Source organism: Callorhinchus milii, unplaced genomic scaffold (assembly GCF_018977255.1).
Source record: "Callorhinchus milii isolate IMCB2004 unplaced genomic scaffold, IMCB_Cmil_1.0 Scaffold4, whole genome shotgun sequence".
Taxonomy (NCBI): Eukaryota; Metazoa; Chordata; class Chondrichthyes; order Chimaeriformes; family Callorhinchidae; genus Callorhinchus; species Callorhinchus milii.
This window is the reverse complement of record NW_024704745.1, coordinates 65,050,131-65,070,807: the sequence shown is the minus strand read 5'-3', so window position 1 is coordinate 65,070,807 and position 20,677 is coordinate 65,050,131. Positions and strand designations below refer to the sequence as shown.

The 20,677-nt window shown below is 42.0% G+C and overlaps 1 protein-coding gene across 1 annotated transcript in view; it reads right to left on the bottom strand.

Annotated features, from left to right (window-relative positions):
- Window positions 1-18,387, bottom strand: part of LOC103186531 (cullin-5) — a 38,863-nt gene extending 20,476 nt beyond the window's left edge. The window contains exons 1-5 of the mRNA XM_042334310.1: window positions 18,330-18,387; window positions 6,539-6,648; window positions 4,464-4,563; window positions 2,690-2,866; window positions 1,471-1,612 (exon numbers count right to left, since the gene is read on the bottom strand). Coding sequence (XP_042190244.1) covers window positions 1,471-1,612; window positions 2,690-2,866; window positions 4,464-4,563; window positions 6,539-6,648; window positions 18,330-18,353 — 553 coding nt within the window. The 5' untranslated portion in view covers window positions 18,354-18,387. The remainder of the gene's footprint in view (window positions 1-1,470; window positions 1,613-2,689; window positions 2,867-4,463; window positions 4,564-6,538; window positions 6,649-18,329) is intronic.
- Window positions 18,388-20,677: the final 2,290 nt, after the last annotated feature.

Below are 20,677 nucleotides of genomic sequence, written 5' to 3'. Positions count from 1 at the left end.
ACTCTACAAAGGTTAAGATAAATACTACAGAAATTCTGACTTTAAGAAAATAATAAGTCTTGCGTAAAGTTAATTTATGCAGTTAAATTGTGTCTATTATGTCAGGCTTTATAAACAGCCTGCTGTAATTGTGTATAAAATATTTATTTCATGTATACAAACTTAGAAAACAAAGTGCTCCTCCATGTTTTAATACCTACCTTACAAGAGACTGGATAACGTAGAGAATACACCTTTCTTGCCTGGATTGTGAGCAATCTATTACTATTATTTATCCCCGTTAAGCAGAATATAGTATCTACAAACTAGATGAGACAAATGTGGTTGCATCATCTGTGAAAACACATTTGTTTTTCAAAAAGATAAAATATTGCAGTTTAATTTTTTCTAAAAAGCTTAAGTTGATTGCTTACTCGAACAAGTCTGGAATAATGGAATAAACACCCTTGCAAATTGATTAGATAGGTCATAATGTACACTGGTCCATAGTTAAAAACGAGTCATAATGCCACACAAATTTACAGCCACTTAAAGAAAGCTGCACAAAAACCTATTTAATGAACTTTTGTGCATTTCTTTTTCTCAGCAATTTAGAAGAGAGGGGGGTTTGGAGATGCATCATTCAGTGCTCCAAGACGCTACCGTACAGGAGGGGGCCCTATATAAATGCAAGTTGCTGTTGCAGATTGGATGTACTGTAACTGAGCTAAAATCCACTATACTGACTCTGGCAATTTAAAAATGGAAAATCCTGCATTTAACAGTAATACCATCCTTCATCATAATAAACAAAAAGATAACCAATAACATACAACAAATAGTTATCGTTCCAGTGTAGTTTGTAACATGTTTGTTTGTGAGGTATTGCGCAAATTGGCTCTTGCATTTGTCTGCAAAATCTAGTCACTTACAGTTAATCCTGATAAGCAGTTTGAAACATCTCCTAATTGAATGGCTCTATATCAAATGCAAATATTATGATTATTAGTTTGAGGCAGCAGCACGTTGATCAGCAGCTGAAAACCTTTCAGCCACTGACCTACCTTGCCTTCAGATGCTGAGCAACTTGTTCTGAATGTCCAGTTTTTCGTATCTCTATCATTATGTGATATAAGTTTAGAGTATTTTCTTCAAACAAGTTTTCGAACAGAAATGGTTCTATAATTAGAAAATGATCATAAGTGCATCATTTTTATGCTTAGTCTCAGCAAAAGATTATCTCATGACATTACAAGTGGTATGAAACAAAAGCATATGTAAATTATTACTTAGCTCTCGGTAACCACGTTCATGATTCTATATGTAATAATAATAATCCTTGCATTTGATATAGCGCTTTTCACGGCTTCTATATGATAATAATAATTTTATTATGATGATAGTTAAGATTAGTTCAATCAGGTCATAAATTGTTTTTGCAACGATAACTTCAACAAAGGTAGAGTACCTTATGTACAATAATAGTCTTACCGTACGATTCTCGGACTCCAATTACTAGCTGTGAGTCAAAGGCTTCTCCTAGTCTTTCGGCGTGAACTAGCTTCATTGCACTATCTTGCAGACGATTCTTAATATTTGAGAAGATGGACTCATTCCAGGTGTCGAGCATAAGCTGAAAATATTGAAAGAATAATATTATTTCAAACCTTCAGACAATGTCATTGGCAACAGATTACTGCCAACTTGGAAACTCTAATTTGAACTTCACAGACTGCACCATTTTATTTGGTCAGGTGTGTCTGACACCTGCAGAAATCCATCGTCAGGAATATCCATACCAGACAGAGTTCCACATATCAAACAAAAGTACATATAATTATCACTATAGGCATTATCGGCATGGAAATTTCCCTGCATTTGGAAGTGCATACTCTCCCGAGTATGTATCCTGAGCTAAGGCTAAGGGATACAAAAGTGTACATAAGGTACTTCTGGAATTTAACCAACTAAAATCACATAATTTGCCAATGGGAGGATTGTTTGGCATTCTTCATGTTGCTTGTCCAACCAGTACCACCATGCTCATTAGGACTTTGACTTGCAGGGTTAACTGGGTGGGAAGAATCCCTATCCCCATGCCCCTCCGAGTCCTGCCAAGATTTGCTGACGCATCTACCAACGATAGTGCCTTGTGGACCCGCCTGGCATGAACCAGACCATAGAATTAATTCTAACATTCCATTGCCAAGCACGTCACCTTGGAGCCGGTTCAGGCCCAAGGAGACGCTAATTACCTCCCTTCTGCAGCATGTTCCCAGAACTGGACATCGTTCTGCTTCATTCAAAATTATATATACATTATTGCTCATTTTTACTGTATTAATTCATTCAGTGTTTTATAAAGAATTGGCAGCTATTAGCTGTTGATTTTATAAGATTCTAGTACCACTAGATCTTTTTAATAGTTTTATGTTGTGTTTGGAAAATTCCTTTTAAAAAAAATGACAATGCAAACAAACCTGGATTGATAATAACTATTAAGCATTTTATTTAAAACAAAACAATTCACAAAAAATCTGATTTCCAAAAAGATACCTAAAATTCCTTTAAATATTTTGCTACATAAAAAACTAATAGATTATACTTATGTTTTCCAATTATCATTTGAAGAAACAGAAAAAAAGAGATTTATTTCCCCTTTTGGAACACTTTTTGAATAACAAGGAAATGTTGATATATTGCAGCCTACCTTTCTCACAATACTGTCTTCTACATTGGATTTCTTATTACTGCCCTGTTTGCCCATTAATGTAATCTCTAACTGGCAGAAGGGTTTGGGCAAGATATCACATTGTGTGAAGAATTTCCGCCACTCTGCAATGTAAGCCTTCAGTAACGCAGTATCATCTTGGTGACTCAACACCCTCTGCAAAACAAAACATGTAGAGCAAACCAACTTGAAATATTTTAAGGCACTGAAAATCATAGTATGAATGACGAGCTTCACAGGGAAATAAATGGTCCATTTCACCTTGATCCAAAATAAAACAAGTTGACCTAAATTCTTCAGAGACATTTTTGAATAGTTTTTACAGTACATATTTAAAATTGCGTCCTCTTACAAGTTTACTTTACAAGCAATTGGCTGCCGCGTTCGCCCACAAATATACAGTCAATTCACTTTACAGTGTGTTCTGTGAAGCGCTTTGGGACGTCCTCCCGACGTGAAAAGCGCTATATCAAATGCAAGGATTATTATTATTATTATTACTGAGCAGACAACTGCAAGCATAAATGTTCCACAACTTCTTTGAGCAGTCTATCTGTTGGCTCAGTCCCTCAGAACCAAAGCACATTTAATTCAGTACAAATTGAATATCACTCATACATGACACCAAAAAATGTCATTATAGGGTGTTGGGAATCATTTTGCTGTGTTGGATTTCAGGCTCATTGTGGGGAGAGCAGCAGCAGTTGTACGCTGCCTATATTTGTGCTGTACCTGACCTCTCAGTACCTCTGGGCATCTGAAATCCAAAAATGTTCAATTTCAGGAAAATGTTCAATTTACAAGTGCTAACATTTTCCACCATGATGAACCATCCTGGGTAGTTCAGTCAGGAAAGCACTTGGGTACACAAGGTTAAAAATCAGTGAGTCCCCTAGCCCTACACCTTTTCAGGATTGATCAATTGAATACCAGGTTCAAAAGAAACAACCACCTTTCCTAACTCACTATATCAATCTGCTCTTGCATTCAATCAAATTTTAATATGTCTCTCACAACTTAAGGTTGTCTGACTTGCCATATGTGGTGGAAGGTTAGTTATTGTGATGGGATCACTAAAAGATTTTTTCCTGTTAGGAACATTGAGATGCATCTGGTTTGGATGTATTCATTTCATGTGTGAACCCAGTTTGTAATTTGGAAGAGGTGGACAAACACAGCCAATTAAGTTAACTTTCCATGTGACATGGACAAGTTTGCTTGTCTGCTGATACTGACGAGGAGACTTCCTTAGGAGCTATCTTCCTGACCTATCATGGAAAAACAGGATTGACCTTGTCGCAACTGGATGTGATCTCAATCATCAAAACCCAAGATTGTGAATGGTTGAAAATCCAGCCTGGAGGTTGACGATAAGCAGAATGTTTTAACCTTATTGTACTGTAGTTAGAAAATATAGGATATCTTAGATTAGTTGGTAAAAGCAAAAATAACACACAGAATTCAAGTGTTTTACATTTGTTAAAATTGTGGTTTATTCTTGAAGCCTGACATACCACAGATTTCTAACTTTTTTTAAATGTTAATATAGAAAATAAAAACACAAGAAACCTGTCACCCCAATAACACTGGAATTTTGCTGTCCTTGTTGCTAGTCCAATTATTACTCTTGCATCTTTAACTAGGCATCATTATAGCAAGACACTCAGCAAAACGAAGACTGATGAACATTACAGCCGTTAGCATGAGTGTATTTAATATGCATGAAACATGCTTTAAAAATAGATGGACTTACAGCTTGAGCTTGTTTGATAAAATCAAGAATATCTTCTTTCAGAGCCTGATGGATTTTTGCTGGGCCCTTATCATCCCACAAACAAACAGCATGAACATCCCTTTGAAACAGAAAAAAACAAGCTTTTAAAGACTGCCTAAACAACAGAATGCTCTGTACACACGAAAGGTGTTAACACCAGTGCCAATCGATTAAAACACATCTACATCATAATGACTTTTAAAAAAAGTCATCAGGCTTTTAAATACAAAAAAATCAGGTATTTCAAGTTTAACTCATATTTGAATTTGTAACTGTTCAGTATACACAATTCTGACAGAATATATTTATATAGATTGCTCTCTGAATTCTCACGTAAGGTAAAGACACCTCTCAAGTTAGAACCGTTGAAATTTACAGCACAGAGGGCCATTCGGCCCATTGTGTATAGACTTCAGTCTGTTGCAACCTCATTTTCAAATCCCTCTGAGCCTCTCCACACTTTACCTTTGTAACCCTGGCCACTCCTTCAACTCAGCAAACACTATCCTGCCTTACCTCCTCCTTCCCACCTTAAATACCTATTGTTTCAATTGCACTTTTGATTACCTCTCCATTCAGGCTTCCAGTCAGCTGTGTGAAATGCTTTGAAACATCCTTCCGATGTGAAAGGCGCTATACAAATGTAAATCATTATTGGTAGCCCTTTGAAAGAGCAATCCATTCAATCCCATTTACCTTCCTTTTCCTCATTTTCTTGCAAATTATTCCTTTTTAAGATATTTATCCAGTTCCTTCTTGAAAGCTAATATGGATCCTACTTTAATCACTGCACTGGCAAGGAATAAAAACATTCCAACAATTTATGTGAAAAAAATTCTCTAAACCCCTTGCTCCCTTGCTAACGCTCTTAAATTCACCGACAACTTTTAGTTTCACATTTTACGGTACATCATGAAAAGCTCTTTGAGACAAATGATGTGTATCAAATGCTAGGATTATTTTTAAACAGACCCTGTTTAATCATAGACCCAATGACCAGCGGAAATAATTTGTCCCCAACTGCTCTATGAAAATACCTGCTACCTTTAAAGACCTCTATCAGATCTTTCCTCAACCTTTTTGTTCCACTGAAAAAAGGACCAGTTCCTCTCATCGCTGCTCATAGAACAAACCATTCGTCACTAGTATCATCTTAATAAATATCCTCTCCATGGCCCAAAAGTTTTCCTGAAATAGGGTGACTAAAACTAGACCCAATAATCTGTAACTTCAGTTTATCTAATGATTTATACAGGTTAAGTATTACCTCTTTGGTTTTATTTAGCACTAAGCATACAAATCAAAAGCTCGCAAGTTGAAAAATCTGTATTTGCTGAGTTAACTGGGGCACTCAAATGGCCTCAAGGCCATTGGGCAAAGGAGGAATGGAAAAAAGGAGAAAAGGCCAGGCAGGGTTCTAAGGTGTAGCTGCAAAGTGCACATATGTGGACATCAGGTAAGCACAAGATGGATTTTAAATATGATGTCCTCTCCTAATGATAGGACTCCCATGAAAAATGGCCAGTTGAGCCAATTACTGAAGGAAAACATCAAACATCAAACCATCAACAAAATCTTCATCAACCAACAACAACGAGCATCTATATAGTTCCCTTTACATAGAATAATCTCTCAGAGTGCTTTAGAGTAGTGGGGATGGATGCTAAGGTGGGGGAAGTGACCATAGGCGTGATCAAAGAGGTATTACGGTGGGACGTGAAATCCAATAGAAAGGTGTCGAGACGGAGAGGCAGAGGGAAGGATCACCAGAGGTTAGGCCATAGAATCTGAAAACTCGGCCACTTAAGTGGCATGGGTAGGGCGGGGAGTGAGAATTGAGTCTAAGTAAAGGGTTGTGGGAAGTAAAAAGGGGAGATCAATTAAAGTTAACATCTGAACATGTGCAATTGCACACCCAGCTATTGATTCTTTTGATTTTACAAGAGGTTAGCATTGCAAGATCTGATGCAAGTTTTTTTTAATGATTTACACAAAATAGATTCACAGAATCATGTTTTTACATTTAATTGGATATAAATAATTGATATACTTACGAAAATAAGTCAAACCACTGCTGCTTTGTTACAGATTCCTGTCGTAACAGCTTTAGAACAATAGGGCGCATCAGATCCCATTTGTCTTCAAACTGGAGGGAGCCTTTATTCTGAAAGAAATTGATGCAAAATAATGGTATCAATGGCAAGAAAAGGATTCCAAAATATGCACCTTTCATTACTTAAAATTTCTTAATCAAATCACCTTTTCATCCACAATGCCAATTTCTCTAAATTCCCTAAATTACAGACACCCACCCCTCAGGAGTTAAAATTTCCTCACACCCAGGTTACTGAAACAACTTTATAACCCCTCTTCATATCAACTGTTTAGTGGTTTAATCGGCACATGCAGAAACAAGAATACTAACAAGAAATAAGAAAAACACTGGATACCATGGGATATGTTGTGAATTACCATAGAGTAAAGACACTCATTCAGGCACAACCTTCTAACAAGAGTTTGTTTCAAGGCCTGGAGGCATACCAAAACACCAAAACATTCATTTGACAATAAAACCTGCAACAACAATATATAAATGTAATTGTTGCAGAATCCATATCAAGTCACATACTAGCTTTAAGAAAAGATAGGCATACATCCTACTGAGAAGTAAGAAAAAGGAGATCTTTTAAAATGACTTTATACTCTTATAAAACGCTGGTTAGGACTCAGCTGGAGTACTGTGTTCAGTTCTGACACCACACTTTAGGAAGGATGTCAAGGCATTGGAGAGGGTGCAAAGGAGATTTACCAGGATGGTACCAGGAATGAGGGACTTCAGTTATCAGGAGAGGTTAGAGAAGCTAGGATTATTCTCCTTGGAGCAGAGGAGGTTAAGAGGAGACTTAATAGAAGTTTTCAAAATTATGAGGGGATATGATAGGGTGAACAAGGAGAACCTATTTCCACTTGTGGGTGGGTCGGTAACCCGAGGACACCAATTTAAAATAGTTGTTAAAATAAACAGAGGGGAGATGAGGAGAAATTTTTTCACACAGATCGGATCTGGAATGCATTGCCTGAAAAGATGGCGGGAGCCAATTCGATAACAACCTTTAAGAAAGAAGTAGATAATTATTTGGGGAGGACAAGTTTGCAGGGCTATGGGGAGAGCGCAGGGGAGTGGGATTCAATTAGATAGCTTTTTTCAAAGAGTTGGCACAGACACAATGGGCTGAATGGTCTCCTTCTGTGCTGTTTATTTCTGTGATTCTATACTTTAATAAGGAATCCTCACGTGAGTGAGCTCTGGGGTTATGACAAAATACAGTCATTCCACTTTACAATGCGTCCTGTAAAGCACTTTGAGATGCCTTGACAGCATGCTAAGCCACCAATATCAAATGCAAAGTACTACTTAACAAACTGCCAACTATACATCTCGCGAATGGTTTTCCCTTCTGCCCCTGCCCGGTGATCCTTGGCCCCCTTCTTTTCCTCATCTACATGCTCCCTCTCGGCAATGTCATCTGCAGACATGGGGTCAACATGTATACAGATGACATCAAAATCTACTTCTCCTCCTCCAGTTGCGACTCCCAGTCCACTGATGTCCTGTCAGCTTGTTTGATGGACATCAACGCCTGGATCAACGCAAATTTCCTGCAGCTGAATTTTGGCAAGACTGAAGCCATACTTTTTGGCATCCATCAACGGCTTCTCTCCAGCGGGTCTGAACTCCTCAGCCTCCCTAGGCTCTACCTCAGACTCACCGAACCCGTGCATAACTTAGGCATCAGGTTTGATTCCCAGCTTTCCTTTCTACCCCACATCCATTACCTGATCAGAACCATTTCCAAATCCCGCCTAAAGACCTTCCTTTTTGATCATGCTTAGTCACCTCCGCCCTCCCTCTAGCTCGTTGTCAGACTCCACCACTGTCAAGCTCTTCGGGACACTACCCTGCGTAAAGGGTGTTATATAAATGCAAATTGTTGTTGTTATAGTTGCAATGTCATAGCCCAACATGCTGGTCAAGGCCAATGTTTCTAAGTGCTCTGCGACGCTATTCTCCATGGGGGGGGGGGGGCACTATATTAGTGCAAGTTGTTGTTGTTATTGTTGTATAATCTTGTAAACTCACCAATGAATTGCAACTCACTATATACTTTGAACCTGAGCCATACAGATCTGAAAGGTCGCAAGTTAGATCTCTAATCTGTGCTCAGTGAGAGGAATCTTAGCCAGGGCATTAGAGAAAGGTGGCCACATAGCTTAAATCAGGGGTAAGGAAAACAACCCACAGAAATACACCTTTACAATCCCTTAGAGATAGTTTCAAAAATTATTTCAAGTTGCACACCACATCTCTCTCATTTTGTGGAGTCGTGAACAAGTATACGGAAATTTAGAATGAACAGTTCATTAACCACCTGAGATAATACAAGTCTGAGCCAATGCTCCCCTTCCTGACCTTGAACAATGTAGATGAGCTGTTTCTATTTGGAAAAAAATCCCTTTAACATGTCATATAATCATAAAGTATTATAAGTTTTAACAGCCCACAACATAAATCGGTTATAGAGCACTGACATGGACACAGAAATTTTTATGAAACTGCAGAACTCTTGCCAATGGCTGCATCTTTCAGTTCCATCGTGAACTGCAAACATACCAGAGGAATTCTCACAGGCTGACCTTCAGATTTTCACTTTGAGCATTACAGACAGATATTCTGTTGCACTGTATTGTTCATGGAGAATTTAAGCAACAGGTGTGAGGAGCAGTACGCATCCCATTCAACTTTGCTCACAGCTGCTATCCTATTCATTACAGGCAGCTGCAGTAATGAGTGTGCTGTAAACTGACTGAAGCTTTACAGACCACATGCAAACAAACCCTGAATCTTTCTAATGGCGCAAGGGAATTTGTGGAAGCTTCAGGAATAAATATCTTTAAAATCCTAAATTAAGCATCATTTTCTAACGTAGGTAATGAGTCAAATGGGTGGGCTTGTAAAGGAGAAAATTACTAGGTTCTCTCAGAAGTGGAGTCCTGTAGCTCAGTGGTTAGAGCACTCGCTTTGCAAGCGAGAGACCTGAGTTCAATTCCAGGCAGAGGGCGAAACCTTGGGCAAGTTTCCTTACTCCACACAGAGCCTAATAATAATCCCTCCAAAACCAAAAACAATAATAAATTGGTCATTTTCAATCTACCACTGTTTGTGGGACATTGCTGTGCGCAATTGGCTGCCGCGTTCGCCCACAAATTTACAGTCAATTCACTTTACAGTGTGTTCTGTGAAGCGCTTTGGGACGTCCTTCCGACGTGAAAAGCGCTATATCAAATGCAAGGATTATAAGTCAACTTTTTTTTGTTCCTGTTAATTTTTTTTGCTCGGCCAGGTGACTGACACATACAAAAACCCATCACCGTGCTTAAGAGTATCCAAACCAAGAAGGGATTTCCATGCAGCCAACCTTCTCCTAGAAATACCAGAGATAGATTGTTGGAATGGTATGCACACTCTCTCCCTGGATCACAGGAAACCCTTGGAGGAGGCTATTCGCCTTATCGATTCTAAAATAATGCGAACTCATCATCCACTGCAGTTTACTGCTCTAATCTCAATTCTTTGTTCTTTCACTTTACCCTTCTAACTCTGTATGACAGTCTTGGTAGTCTGGTTCTTGAGCCAGACGGGTCTGCAGTATTCCACAAGCAGGATGCGTCTCTCCAGGGCACTGCCGATGACAGCACAACCAGCCTGGCTCATCGGCAGGACTTGGAAGGGCAGACCAGTCACTGGGGGCAGGGAATCATCCCGCTCAGCTCCTGTTAACCCTGCAAGCCAAAGTCCTAACGGGTAAGGTGGTCCTAGTTGGACAAGCAACGGGAAAGCTTGACAGACAGTGATATTAATGGCAAGCTACGTGGTTTGGGCTGGTTGGTCTCCAGCAGTATCCCAATGCACACTCTGCGGTCCCCAAGCCTTATCTCTTGCCAACCTGCACCTAATATTTCTGGAATTAGATAAGCAGGATGCTTCCCTCCAAGGAAAGAGTGTGCATTCCATTCCAATAATCTACCTCTGGAATTTCCACTTGTAAGTGGGATGCATTGAAATCTCAGTTTTAGTTTGGATACTCTTAAGTATGGTGATGGCTTTCAGCATATGTCCGACACCCGGCTGACCAAAAAAACCTTTGAACTAAATCATAAAATTGCCAGTTATGCATGTTAACAAGTCATCCAGTTACAGTATCCCTCAACTATGGGTTGATACTGAATAGTATTTTCACTGATTGAAATACTCAGTCATTAACTTATATTACAAACCACTTTGCATTTTAACCTTTCTCTCTAAAAATATTTCTTCAGCCATCGCTTTAACTCTTTAAACCATCATCTTTAAATCTCTATTTTCAAACTCAGTTGTCCAGCACTTTGAGACCTTATTTTGTGTGTAGAAGGTTCTGTATAGATGTAAGTCATTGCTGTTAGCAGCTGTGTGACAGTGACACTGCCCAAACATACGATTAATGTGGATTTGGGCTACTTTAAGCTTCAATGTTTGGCAAAATTCCTATGCTATAATACAGCTTTCTAAAATGCTTGCATTTAGAGAAGGCGGTTTTGATAGGGAAACTTAAAACTCAGCTGGAAACATCATTAAATACAAGTCAACAGAAATAAAATCTAGTGTTTACATTTACATTACACTATTTTTGTTTGAGATTTTATTTACAAAGTTTTTGTAACTTGTATTTTACTTAAAAAATTAAAACCAAACTGAATGCTGGAAATCTGAAGTAAAACTGGAAATGCACCTCTGAAAATGGTTAACATTTTTGGTGCCCATCAGACATGACAATGGGAGATGAGAATTTTTTTAAGCAGCGAATTGTTATGTTCTGGAATGAACTGCCTGAAAGGGTGGTGGAAGCAGATTCAATAATAACTTTCAAAAGGATATATATTTGGAAAGGAAAGATTTGCAAGGCCATGGGAAAAGAGCGGGGGAATGGGACTAATTGAATAACTCTTTCTAAGAGCTGGCACAGGCACGATGGGCCGAATGGCCTCCTTCTGTGTTGTAAAATTCTATGACAAAGGATATTCTCACCCAAATGACCAGCTGTGGATTTCCAGCATTTCAGTTTCAATTGAGATCACCCCTCCCCACATTGTAATTACTATTCTTGCATTTTAAGTATCTTAAATCACCACATTCAAATACCTTTGGATCATTCAGGTCCATCCATTTTGAACTATTTTAAATAATTGCTTTCGCCTCAATTGAATTCCACCTCAGTCTCTTTAGAAAGCAATTTATAAGCATTTTAGGTGTGAATCATTTTTCAACTAGTGCCTTATCACACCAAAATATCTAAAAGCACTTTTCTTGACAGAGTTTTCTGTAAAGCGCAATGGCTGTATTTGAAGGCAAATGCAGCAGCAAATTTATGCACAGCAATGTCCATAAACAGCCAGGAGGTGAATATCCAATTTCTCCTGGCCAGGACACCAGAGAAAATTATCTCTATTTTCGAAGAGTGCCAAGGGAAAGTGTACAGGCAGATGGCACCTTGGTTAAACAGCTCATGTGAAGAACTGCACCTCTGATGCAGACAGTGCTCCTCCAACACTGCACTGGAATGTCATGCTAGACCATCAGTTTAAAACCCCCAACACAGAAATTAAACACAACCTTCTCAATTAGAGGCTAGAGTGATATCAACCTAGAGTTATGACTCCTATTTGAGTGGTGTATAATGTAAAGACCATACCACATTACACACAGGGGAGTAGAGGTGATGGGAAGGGGGGAAGCCAGGTTTGCACTACAGAAACAAAAAAAAACCTCACTTTACAGAAAACTACTTGGCAAAAGTACTAAGGGATTTGTTTGTAATTCAGAACTAATAGATTGATGGAAACAAAAAAAAATTTGGATCAACAAAAAAGAAGCCACTTCAGATTAAACCAAGAAAGTATAGCAAGTTTTCAAAATAGTACAGTACTTGGGAGAGCTCTCAAATGCAGTAGTAGAGGCAGAAACTTCAGGGACCTTCAAAAAGAAGACTACTGTACTAGTAACCTATATTTGGATTAATTACATATGTTCACAGGGAGCACATGTATTATCACTAAAAAAATTTGGGTCCGCGTTAGCTGAGCACAGATAAGGCAATGACAGAAGGCATGATCTGAAGAATCTGTGATGGAGCCTGCACTTTAAAGAAAACAGGTTGGTCACCTGCAATCCAAGGTCAACTACAGAAAAAACCTAGCAGAATTGTGCAGTGATTTCAGTTTTAATGGCAGTCTGTAAGAGAGCATGAAAGTTAAAATATTCCTGGCCTTTGCCCTGCTCCTGTTCAAAATTAAATTGTGTGAGTCAAAAGCCACATTTGAAACAGTGAATTCAAAGAATAAAGACACAGGATAAGACATAAAGTTATAATAATAATCGTTGCATTTGATATAATAATAATCCTTGCATTTGATATAGCACCTTATCATGTCGTTGAGGCATCTCAAAGCGCTTCACAGGACATACTGTAAAGTGAAGTGACTGTATTTTTGTGGGCAAAACTCTTGCACAGCAGTTTTATAATAACAGACCAGGGTGGTCAAAATTTTGGCTGCTGAGGGCCGAATGATGGATGGATTTCAGAAGCGTCCACAGGCCACATAAGCAATATTTTTGTGTTTCCATTCCAGAAACATAATCCGTAAAGATCATATAGAAAAACTGTGTAACTGCATTGCTTAATTTCACTATATTTTAGTTGAAATGCAAATTTTAAAAAAGCAATTCAAGTAAAAGTTCATAAAAATGTTAAAAATATACTTTTATCAATAAAGTACATATCTGCAAGAATAATTATTAAATTCAGGGTAAATAATGAGTGAAAGAAATAATTAAGTGAAGTGAATTAAAATGCACATAATTTAATCGTCCTAATAATGATAATCTGCATCAATTTATTTTCAAGGGCACCAAATCTCAATTAGTAAGGGTTTCTCACCTAAATTCCAAGACCAATGCAAGGTCGCATTGCGGTACATTGAATAAAATTACTATCAAAGTTCACTGGGCAAGTTTCCTGACTCCACACGCCTCTGTTTACCTAGCAGTAAGTAGGAACCTGGTTGTTAGTTGGTGGATCGCTTTTCTGAGAGTAATAATCCCTCCAAAAAAAAATTTGGTCACTCAATCCACAATGTTTGTGGGACACTGCTGTGCGCAATTGGCTGCTGGGTTTCACCCATGAAATATACAGTCACTAAACTTTAAAGTATACTCTGTGAAGTGCTTTGAGACGTCTCAAAGACATGATAGGGCACTATATCAAATGCAAGCATTAACATTAGGGGGTAATCAGAGGTTCCTAAAATTCCAGCCTTGTAGCTGACTACAAGGCGACATGTTATAACAAAGAATTCAGAATTCAGTCAATCTTCTTTGGTGGTCTCGGTTGTCTGGTTCCTGAGCAAGTTGGGTCTGCAGTATTCCAGGTACTGCTGATGACAGCCCAGCCAGCCTCATCAGCAGGACTTGGAAGGGCAGACCAGTTACTGGAAGCAGGGATTCTTCCCACTCAGCTCCTGCTAAGAACATCTGTCCTGCGGTTTTGACCTCCTCAACCTCCCCAGCCTATCACTCACTCACCGAATCTAGGCATCTGGTTCAACCCACAGCTGTCCTTCTTACCCCATATCTGGTCCCTGACTACTTTCTTCCACTTCCACCACATTTCCCGCCTCCGACCGTACCTTACCCCAGATGCAGTCAGACCCCCTCGTCCATGCGTTCATTAACTCCAACCTCCCCGGTCTCCCGAGCTCCACTAACCACAAATCCATCTAATCCAAAACTCCGCCAAACACATACTCAGCTGCACTAAACTACGAACCCCCATCACATCAATTCTAGCCAAGCTCCACTGGCTCATTGAATGGATCGATTTCAAGATTGTCACACTTGTTTCAACTCCCTTCATGTCCTGGCACTGCCCTACCTCTACAACCTGCTTACCTACAACCTCCGTAACATCGCCTGACTCCGCCACCACCTCACCCCTCAGGCCGCTGGAACTCTTGTTCATGCCTTCATCACCTCCAGGCTCGACTATGCAAACGCCCTGTTTGTTGGCCTTCCCAACTCCTCCCTCCACAGGCTGCAGATAATCCAGGACTCTGCAGCCCGTGTCCTCTCCCACACCAAACTCCGTGACCCTATCTCCTCCATTCTCGCCCGACTCCATTGGCTCCCTATCCTTCAGAGGATACAGTTCAAGATCCTGGTCCTCACCTACGAAGCCCCACGTGACCTCGCTCCACCCAACTTCTGAGACCTCCTAACCCCCTACCAACCCACCCACTCCCTCTGCTCAGCCGGCTCTGGCCTGCTCCACGTCCCCCGACCCACCCGCCCCACCATTGGTGGGAGAGCCTTCAGCCACTCTGCCCCCAACCTCTGGAATTCCATCCCCAATCACTCCGCCTCGCCCCCTCCTTAGCCTCCTTCAAGTCCCGCCTCAAGACCCTCCTCTTCAACCATGCCATTGGCCACCCCCCTTCCCCTCCCCTACCCCAGTTCGGGTCTGAAATGCTGGACACTGTTCAGCGCCTTGGGACGTCCTCCCGACGTGAAATGCGCTACACAAATGTAATCTTGTTGTTGTTACTCCCCAACCCACTGCCTCCACTCAACTTACTCCAGCCTCTTGCTTGTCCCTCGTGCTCTCTGTTCCATTGGTGGCTACGCTTTAAGCTACTATGCCCCAAAACTCTGGAACACGTTTCCTCTCTTCCTTCGCCTTGACCCCTCCTATCCCAACTTCAGATCGCGCCTGAAGACGTAACTCTTTGACTATGCCTACATTCAAATGCAAAGATTATTATTATTACTACATTCACCCTGCCCCCCAGCTCAGCTGCAAATGCTTACTGTCCTATGACTTGGGACATCACTCTAACTTGATAGGCACTATATAAATGCAATTTGTTGTTGTTGCTAACCCATTTAGAAATGAAATAAGGAAACATATTGTCACGCAGAGGGTGGAATTCAGTTCCCCAGAGCACAATGGAGCAGTCAATTGAAACATTTTAAAGGCAAATACTGCAGATAAATACTTGATCGACAGGGGTATCAAGGGCTATGGAGAGAGGGCAGGGAGATGAAATTGAGCTGCAGATCAGCCATGATCGTGGAAAATGGTGGGACAGGCTTGATGCGCTGAATGGCCTTCTCCTGTTTCTATGTTCCTAAAGAGTCCTCTCAATGGCAAACCACATGCCTTTGACTGGTTAAACTCCAGCAGTACCCCAATGTATACTATGGGGTTCTCAAGTCAACCTGCCAATCTCTCTTTTTGTGTTTACATTTTTATGCCTTATCTTTACACTTGTGTATTGTGTGTTTTGATTAAATGTTATAAAATGTTAATCTTCCACCCTCCATCTTCCCAAATTGTGCTCAATATCCTCTGGTATTAGATAAGCAGGGTACTTTCTTCCAAAGAGTCCACATACCATTTCAGACTCAGGGAAATTTCCAATGTGGAACCCCCAGACTGTTTTGGATAATCTTAAACATAATGATGTGGTTCAGCATGTCAGACACCTGGCTGACCAAAAAAGAACTGTTGGATACATCCTAAAATCATTGGCACATAACACAACACTGATATAATATTGCTAAACTTTATAAACATTATTCATAGAAAGCATCAGTTTTAAGAATTTTACTTAACACAAAAGCAGATACGAAAATACTTTCTATATTAAATGCAAGCTTATTTGAACCAAGTTCATATTTTATTGTAGTCCTGAAAGAAATTGTCTTTTGTATTTTTTTAAAATGATTTTTGCTCAACCATATTTCTCAGAAGTTAAATGGTTAATATTTTACAAGAGCAGTTTTAACTAGAGAGGAAAAATTGTGAACAGTTAGCAAACATTTTAGTAGTTGGTCCTAAGCTTGAAAAGGAAGATGATGGCAAGTTTCCTTTTTGATATTTGACACTGTTCACTAGATTAAGAGAACTTCTATCACTGATGGAAAATGTCACCTGGTCAGGTAGGTTCGACTGTAATTGCCAGTGATAAGTTTAATGCTACACTGAACTGATTGTCTCTGTCTCTCAGACTCAGTCAGTGTCTCAGTCAGTCCCACAGTTAGAACCACAGTTAGTCCCACAGTCAGTGTCTCAGACCCTCAGTCAGACTCTCAGCCAGTCCCTCAGTATTTCAGCCACTCTCTCAGACAATCCCTTTCAGTCTCTCAGTAAATCCATCAGACTCTCAGCCAGTCTATCAGCCAGTCTCTCAGACCCTCAGCCAGTATCTCAGGCAGACTCTCAGTCAGTCTCCCAGCATCTCAAACTCTCAACCAGTCTCCCAGTGTCTCAGATTGCCAGTGTCTCAGTCAGTGCCTCAGATTGTCGGTCAGTGTCTCAGTTAATGCCTCAGATTGTCAGTCAGTGCCTCAGATTGTCAGTCAGTGCCTCAGATTGTCGGTCAGTGCCTCAGATTGTCGGTCAGTGCCTCAGATTGTCGGTCAGTGCCTCAGATTGTCGGTCAGTGCCTCAGATTGTCGGACAGTGTCTCAGTCAGTGCCTCAGATTGCCAGTCAGTGTCTCAGTCAGTGTCTCAGATTGCCAGTCAGTGCCTCAGATTGTCGGTCAGTGCCTCAGATTGTCGGTCAGTGCCTCAGATTGTCAGTCAGTGTCTCAGTCAGTGTCTCAGATTGCCAGTCAGTGCCTCAGATTATCAGTCAGTGCCTCAGATTATCAGTCAGTGCCTCAGATTGTCAGTCAGTGTCTCAGTCAGTGCCTCAGATTGTCGGTCAGTGCCTCAGATTGTCGGTCAGTGCCTCAGATTGTCGGTCAGTGCCTCAGATTGTCGGTCAGTGCCTCAGATTGTCAGTCAGTGCCTCAGATTGTCAGTCAGTGTCTCAGATTGTCAGTCAGTGTCTCAGTCAGTGCCTCAGATTGTCGGTCAGTGCCTCAGATTGTCAGTCAGTGCCTCAGATTGTCAGTCAGTGTCTCAGATTGTCAGTCAGTGTCTCAGATTGTCAGTCAGTGTCTCAGTCAGTGCCTCAGATTGTCGGTCAGTGCCTCAGATTGTCTGTCAGTGCCTCAGATTGTTGGTCAGTATCTCAGATTGTCAGTCAGTATCTCAGGTTGTCAGTCAGTGTCTCAGTCAGTGCCTCAGATTGTCGGTCAGTGCCTCAGATTGTTGGTCAGCGCCTCAGATTGTCGGTCAGTGCCTCAGATTGTTGGTCAGCGCCTCAGATTGTCGGTCAGTGCCTCAGATTGTTGGTCAGTATCTCAGATTGTCAGTCAGTGTCTCAGTCAGTGCCTCAGATTGTCGGTCAGTGCCTCAGATTGTCGGTCAGTGCCTCAGATTGTCGGTCAGTGCCTCAGATTGTCGGTCAGCGCCTCAGATTGTCGGTCAGCGCCTCAGATTATCAGTCAGTGCCTCAGATTGTCAGTCAGTGTCTCAGTCAGTGCCTCAGATTGTCTGTCAGTGCCTCAGATTGTCAGTCAGTGCCTCAGATTGTCGGTCAGTGCCTCAGATTATCGGTCAGTGTCTCAGTCAGTGCCTCAGATTGTTGGTCAGCGCCTCAGATTATCAGTCAGTGCCTCAGGTTGTCAGTCAGTGTCTCAGTCAGTGCCTCAGATTATCAGTCAGTGCCTCAGGTTGTCAGTCAGTGTCTCAGTCAGTGCCTCAGATTGTCGGTCAGCGCCTCCCTCTCCTGCCTCTCAGTCCGCCTCCGGCTCTCTCAGTCACACCGCGGTCGGTGTGAGCGTCTCTCGGGGCCTCTCTTACCTTTAACAGATTAGACGTCGCCATGTTGAACTTTACTTGAGAGCCGGGCCTCTCGCGAGATGTGAGCGGGTGGGGGGGGGGGGGGGTAAACCCTTTAAACCCTTTAAACCCGGGTCAAGCCCAACCGAAATGTCACCTCCCGCAGTGAAAGGCCGGACTGGCGGTGTGGGTGCGGGGGCTACATGCCACCCGCCACCGCGGTGCTGCCGCCGGGCCCCGGGAATGTGTGAGGTCGGGGCTGTTGTTGTTGTTGTGGTGCCTGTCGGTGTGTGTGTGTGAGTGTGTGTACGGGTCCCCCCCCTACTCGCGGCCCCGGCTCTCGGGCTCCATGGCGCTCGGCTCTAAACTTAGCGCCGCCGCCGCCGCAGCCCCATATGAGGCTCCTTCACGTGATCCCGGGCAACGGCCAAAGACTCACGCGGCCCAGACTGCCGCCCCCTCCGCTCGCCCCGCCCCGCCCCTCCCCGCAGCTCTGCCGCCAGCGCCCCCTCCCGTGTGGAGGACTCATCGCCCCTCCCACCCCGGTGTGGAGGAACACGCCCCGAAGTGCTCTGGGACGCTATCCTGCGCGAGGGGCGCCATGTAAATGCAAGTTGTTGTTGGAGGACCCAGTGCTCCCCCCTCCCCCCCCCCCCCCCATTGTGGAGGACTCAGGGTCCCCTCTCCAGCAACCCACCCAGTTTAGAGGACCCCCCCCCACCCCCCCACCCCAAGTGTGCAGGACTCGAGGAGCATCCCACCCCATGTATTCAGGGTCCCCCCACCCCCCACCCCACAAGTGTGCAAGACTCAAGGTTCCTCTCCCCCCCCCCACCTCCCATGTAAAAGATTTGGGGTTACCCCTCTCTTTCCCCCCCCCACCCCCCTTTTTGGTGGCTCCCGCACAATGATCTAATGGTCATTTCCCCCACCCCTTCATCTCTGCCACTCGAGCTCTAATTTTCCCCGGGGGAGGATTCTATGGCTTCACCGCCCCACCGCTCTGGTCGTGCTGATCTCTCTTCAAGGACAATATGGTCCAAATGCAGGTCAAACTTGTGGCGCTTAAGGCATGTGTCCAAATGGTTATCCACCATGGCTTCGGGGTCCTGGACAAGCAGTTGGTGAAGTTTCCTTCGGCTCATTTGGGAAGTCTGGGACCTAACAGTGGGAACGTCTGCTGGGAACGTCTGCTCCAGCCCTCAAAGACTTGACACTCAGCAGCTTGAAGACAGAGTCAGCTTCACAGCGGACACATCTGGTTGCGGTAACCCCTCCAATGAAGCACTGGATTAACAACTGGTGTTGAGTCAACCTCAGACTCGGTTGACTTGACTCTGAACATCAGGGTGTTTGTTGACATGTCACAAAGTGTCTGAGTTTAGTCCTTCCGCCACACAGAAGGCACTATAAAGTTATATTGTTCAGTTTATCACATCTGTCCTATACTGCCATCTCGTGGCTAATCTTAAATCAACATTAAATCCAATAAAATTATTTGACATTTATTTGGATAAATATTCCTGCTGCAATAATCATTCACCAACAAAATACCCAGTCACTACTTAGTTGGGAGGGTGTCTCATAGCCTCTCTAAGGCTTTGCGACATCCTCCCGAAATAGAAGGTGCTTATTAAGTGCAAGGATTATTATTGTATTAATTCTTTTACAGCTATTCTTCAAATGTAAAAAAATATATTTTTTGGAAGTTTCAAGAAACCTTCAGTTTAGAAGTTCATTGAGTCAGTTACACATAATCATGTCAGATGGAGAGACACTGAGACGCACAGTTCCCTTGTCACAATTCATGACAGCCGCAAAACGCAGGATAATCATACCAAGAATACAGGTCACACATAAATTTACATAGATTGTACAGCATGGAAACAGGCCCTTCAGTCCAACTAGTCCATGCTGATATTTTACTCCATATAAGTCGTCACCCACTCCATTCTCCCTCGCACACCCATCTCTTTCTCCCTTGTGTGTACATCAAGCTACCACTGTTGCAAGCAATGTACTTGGCAGTGTATTACTGGAAATAATGTCAACTCCATTAGCAGGAACATAAGGAATTTTGATAATCTCAAAATATGCCTTTGCCATGTCTGGCATCCGTTGGCCACATATCACCATTATAAGTGAGTGCACATCAAAAGGCATATTGAGTCTTTGTTATAATAATCCCTGCATTTGATGTAGAACTTTATCACGTCAACCAAATCACTCAAAGTGTTTCACAGGATTTATTATGAAATGCAGTGACTGTATTTATAGGCAAACGTAGCAACTAATTTGTGCAAATTAATGTTTCACAGACAGCCATGAAATATTCTGTTTCTTTAGTATGTGGTTGTTTTACTAAAAGG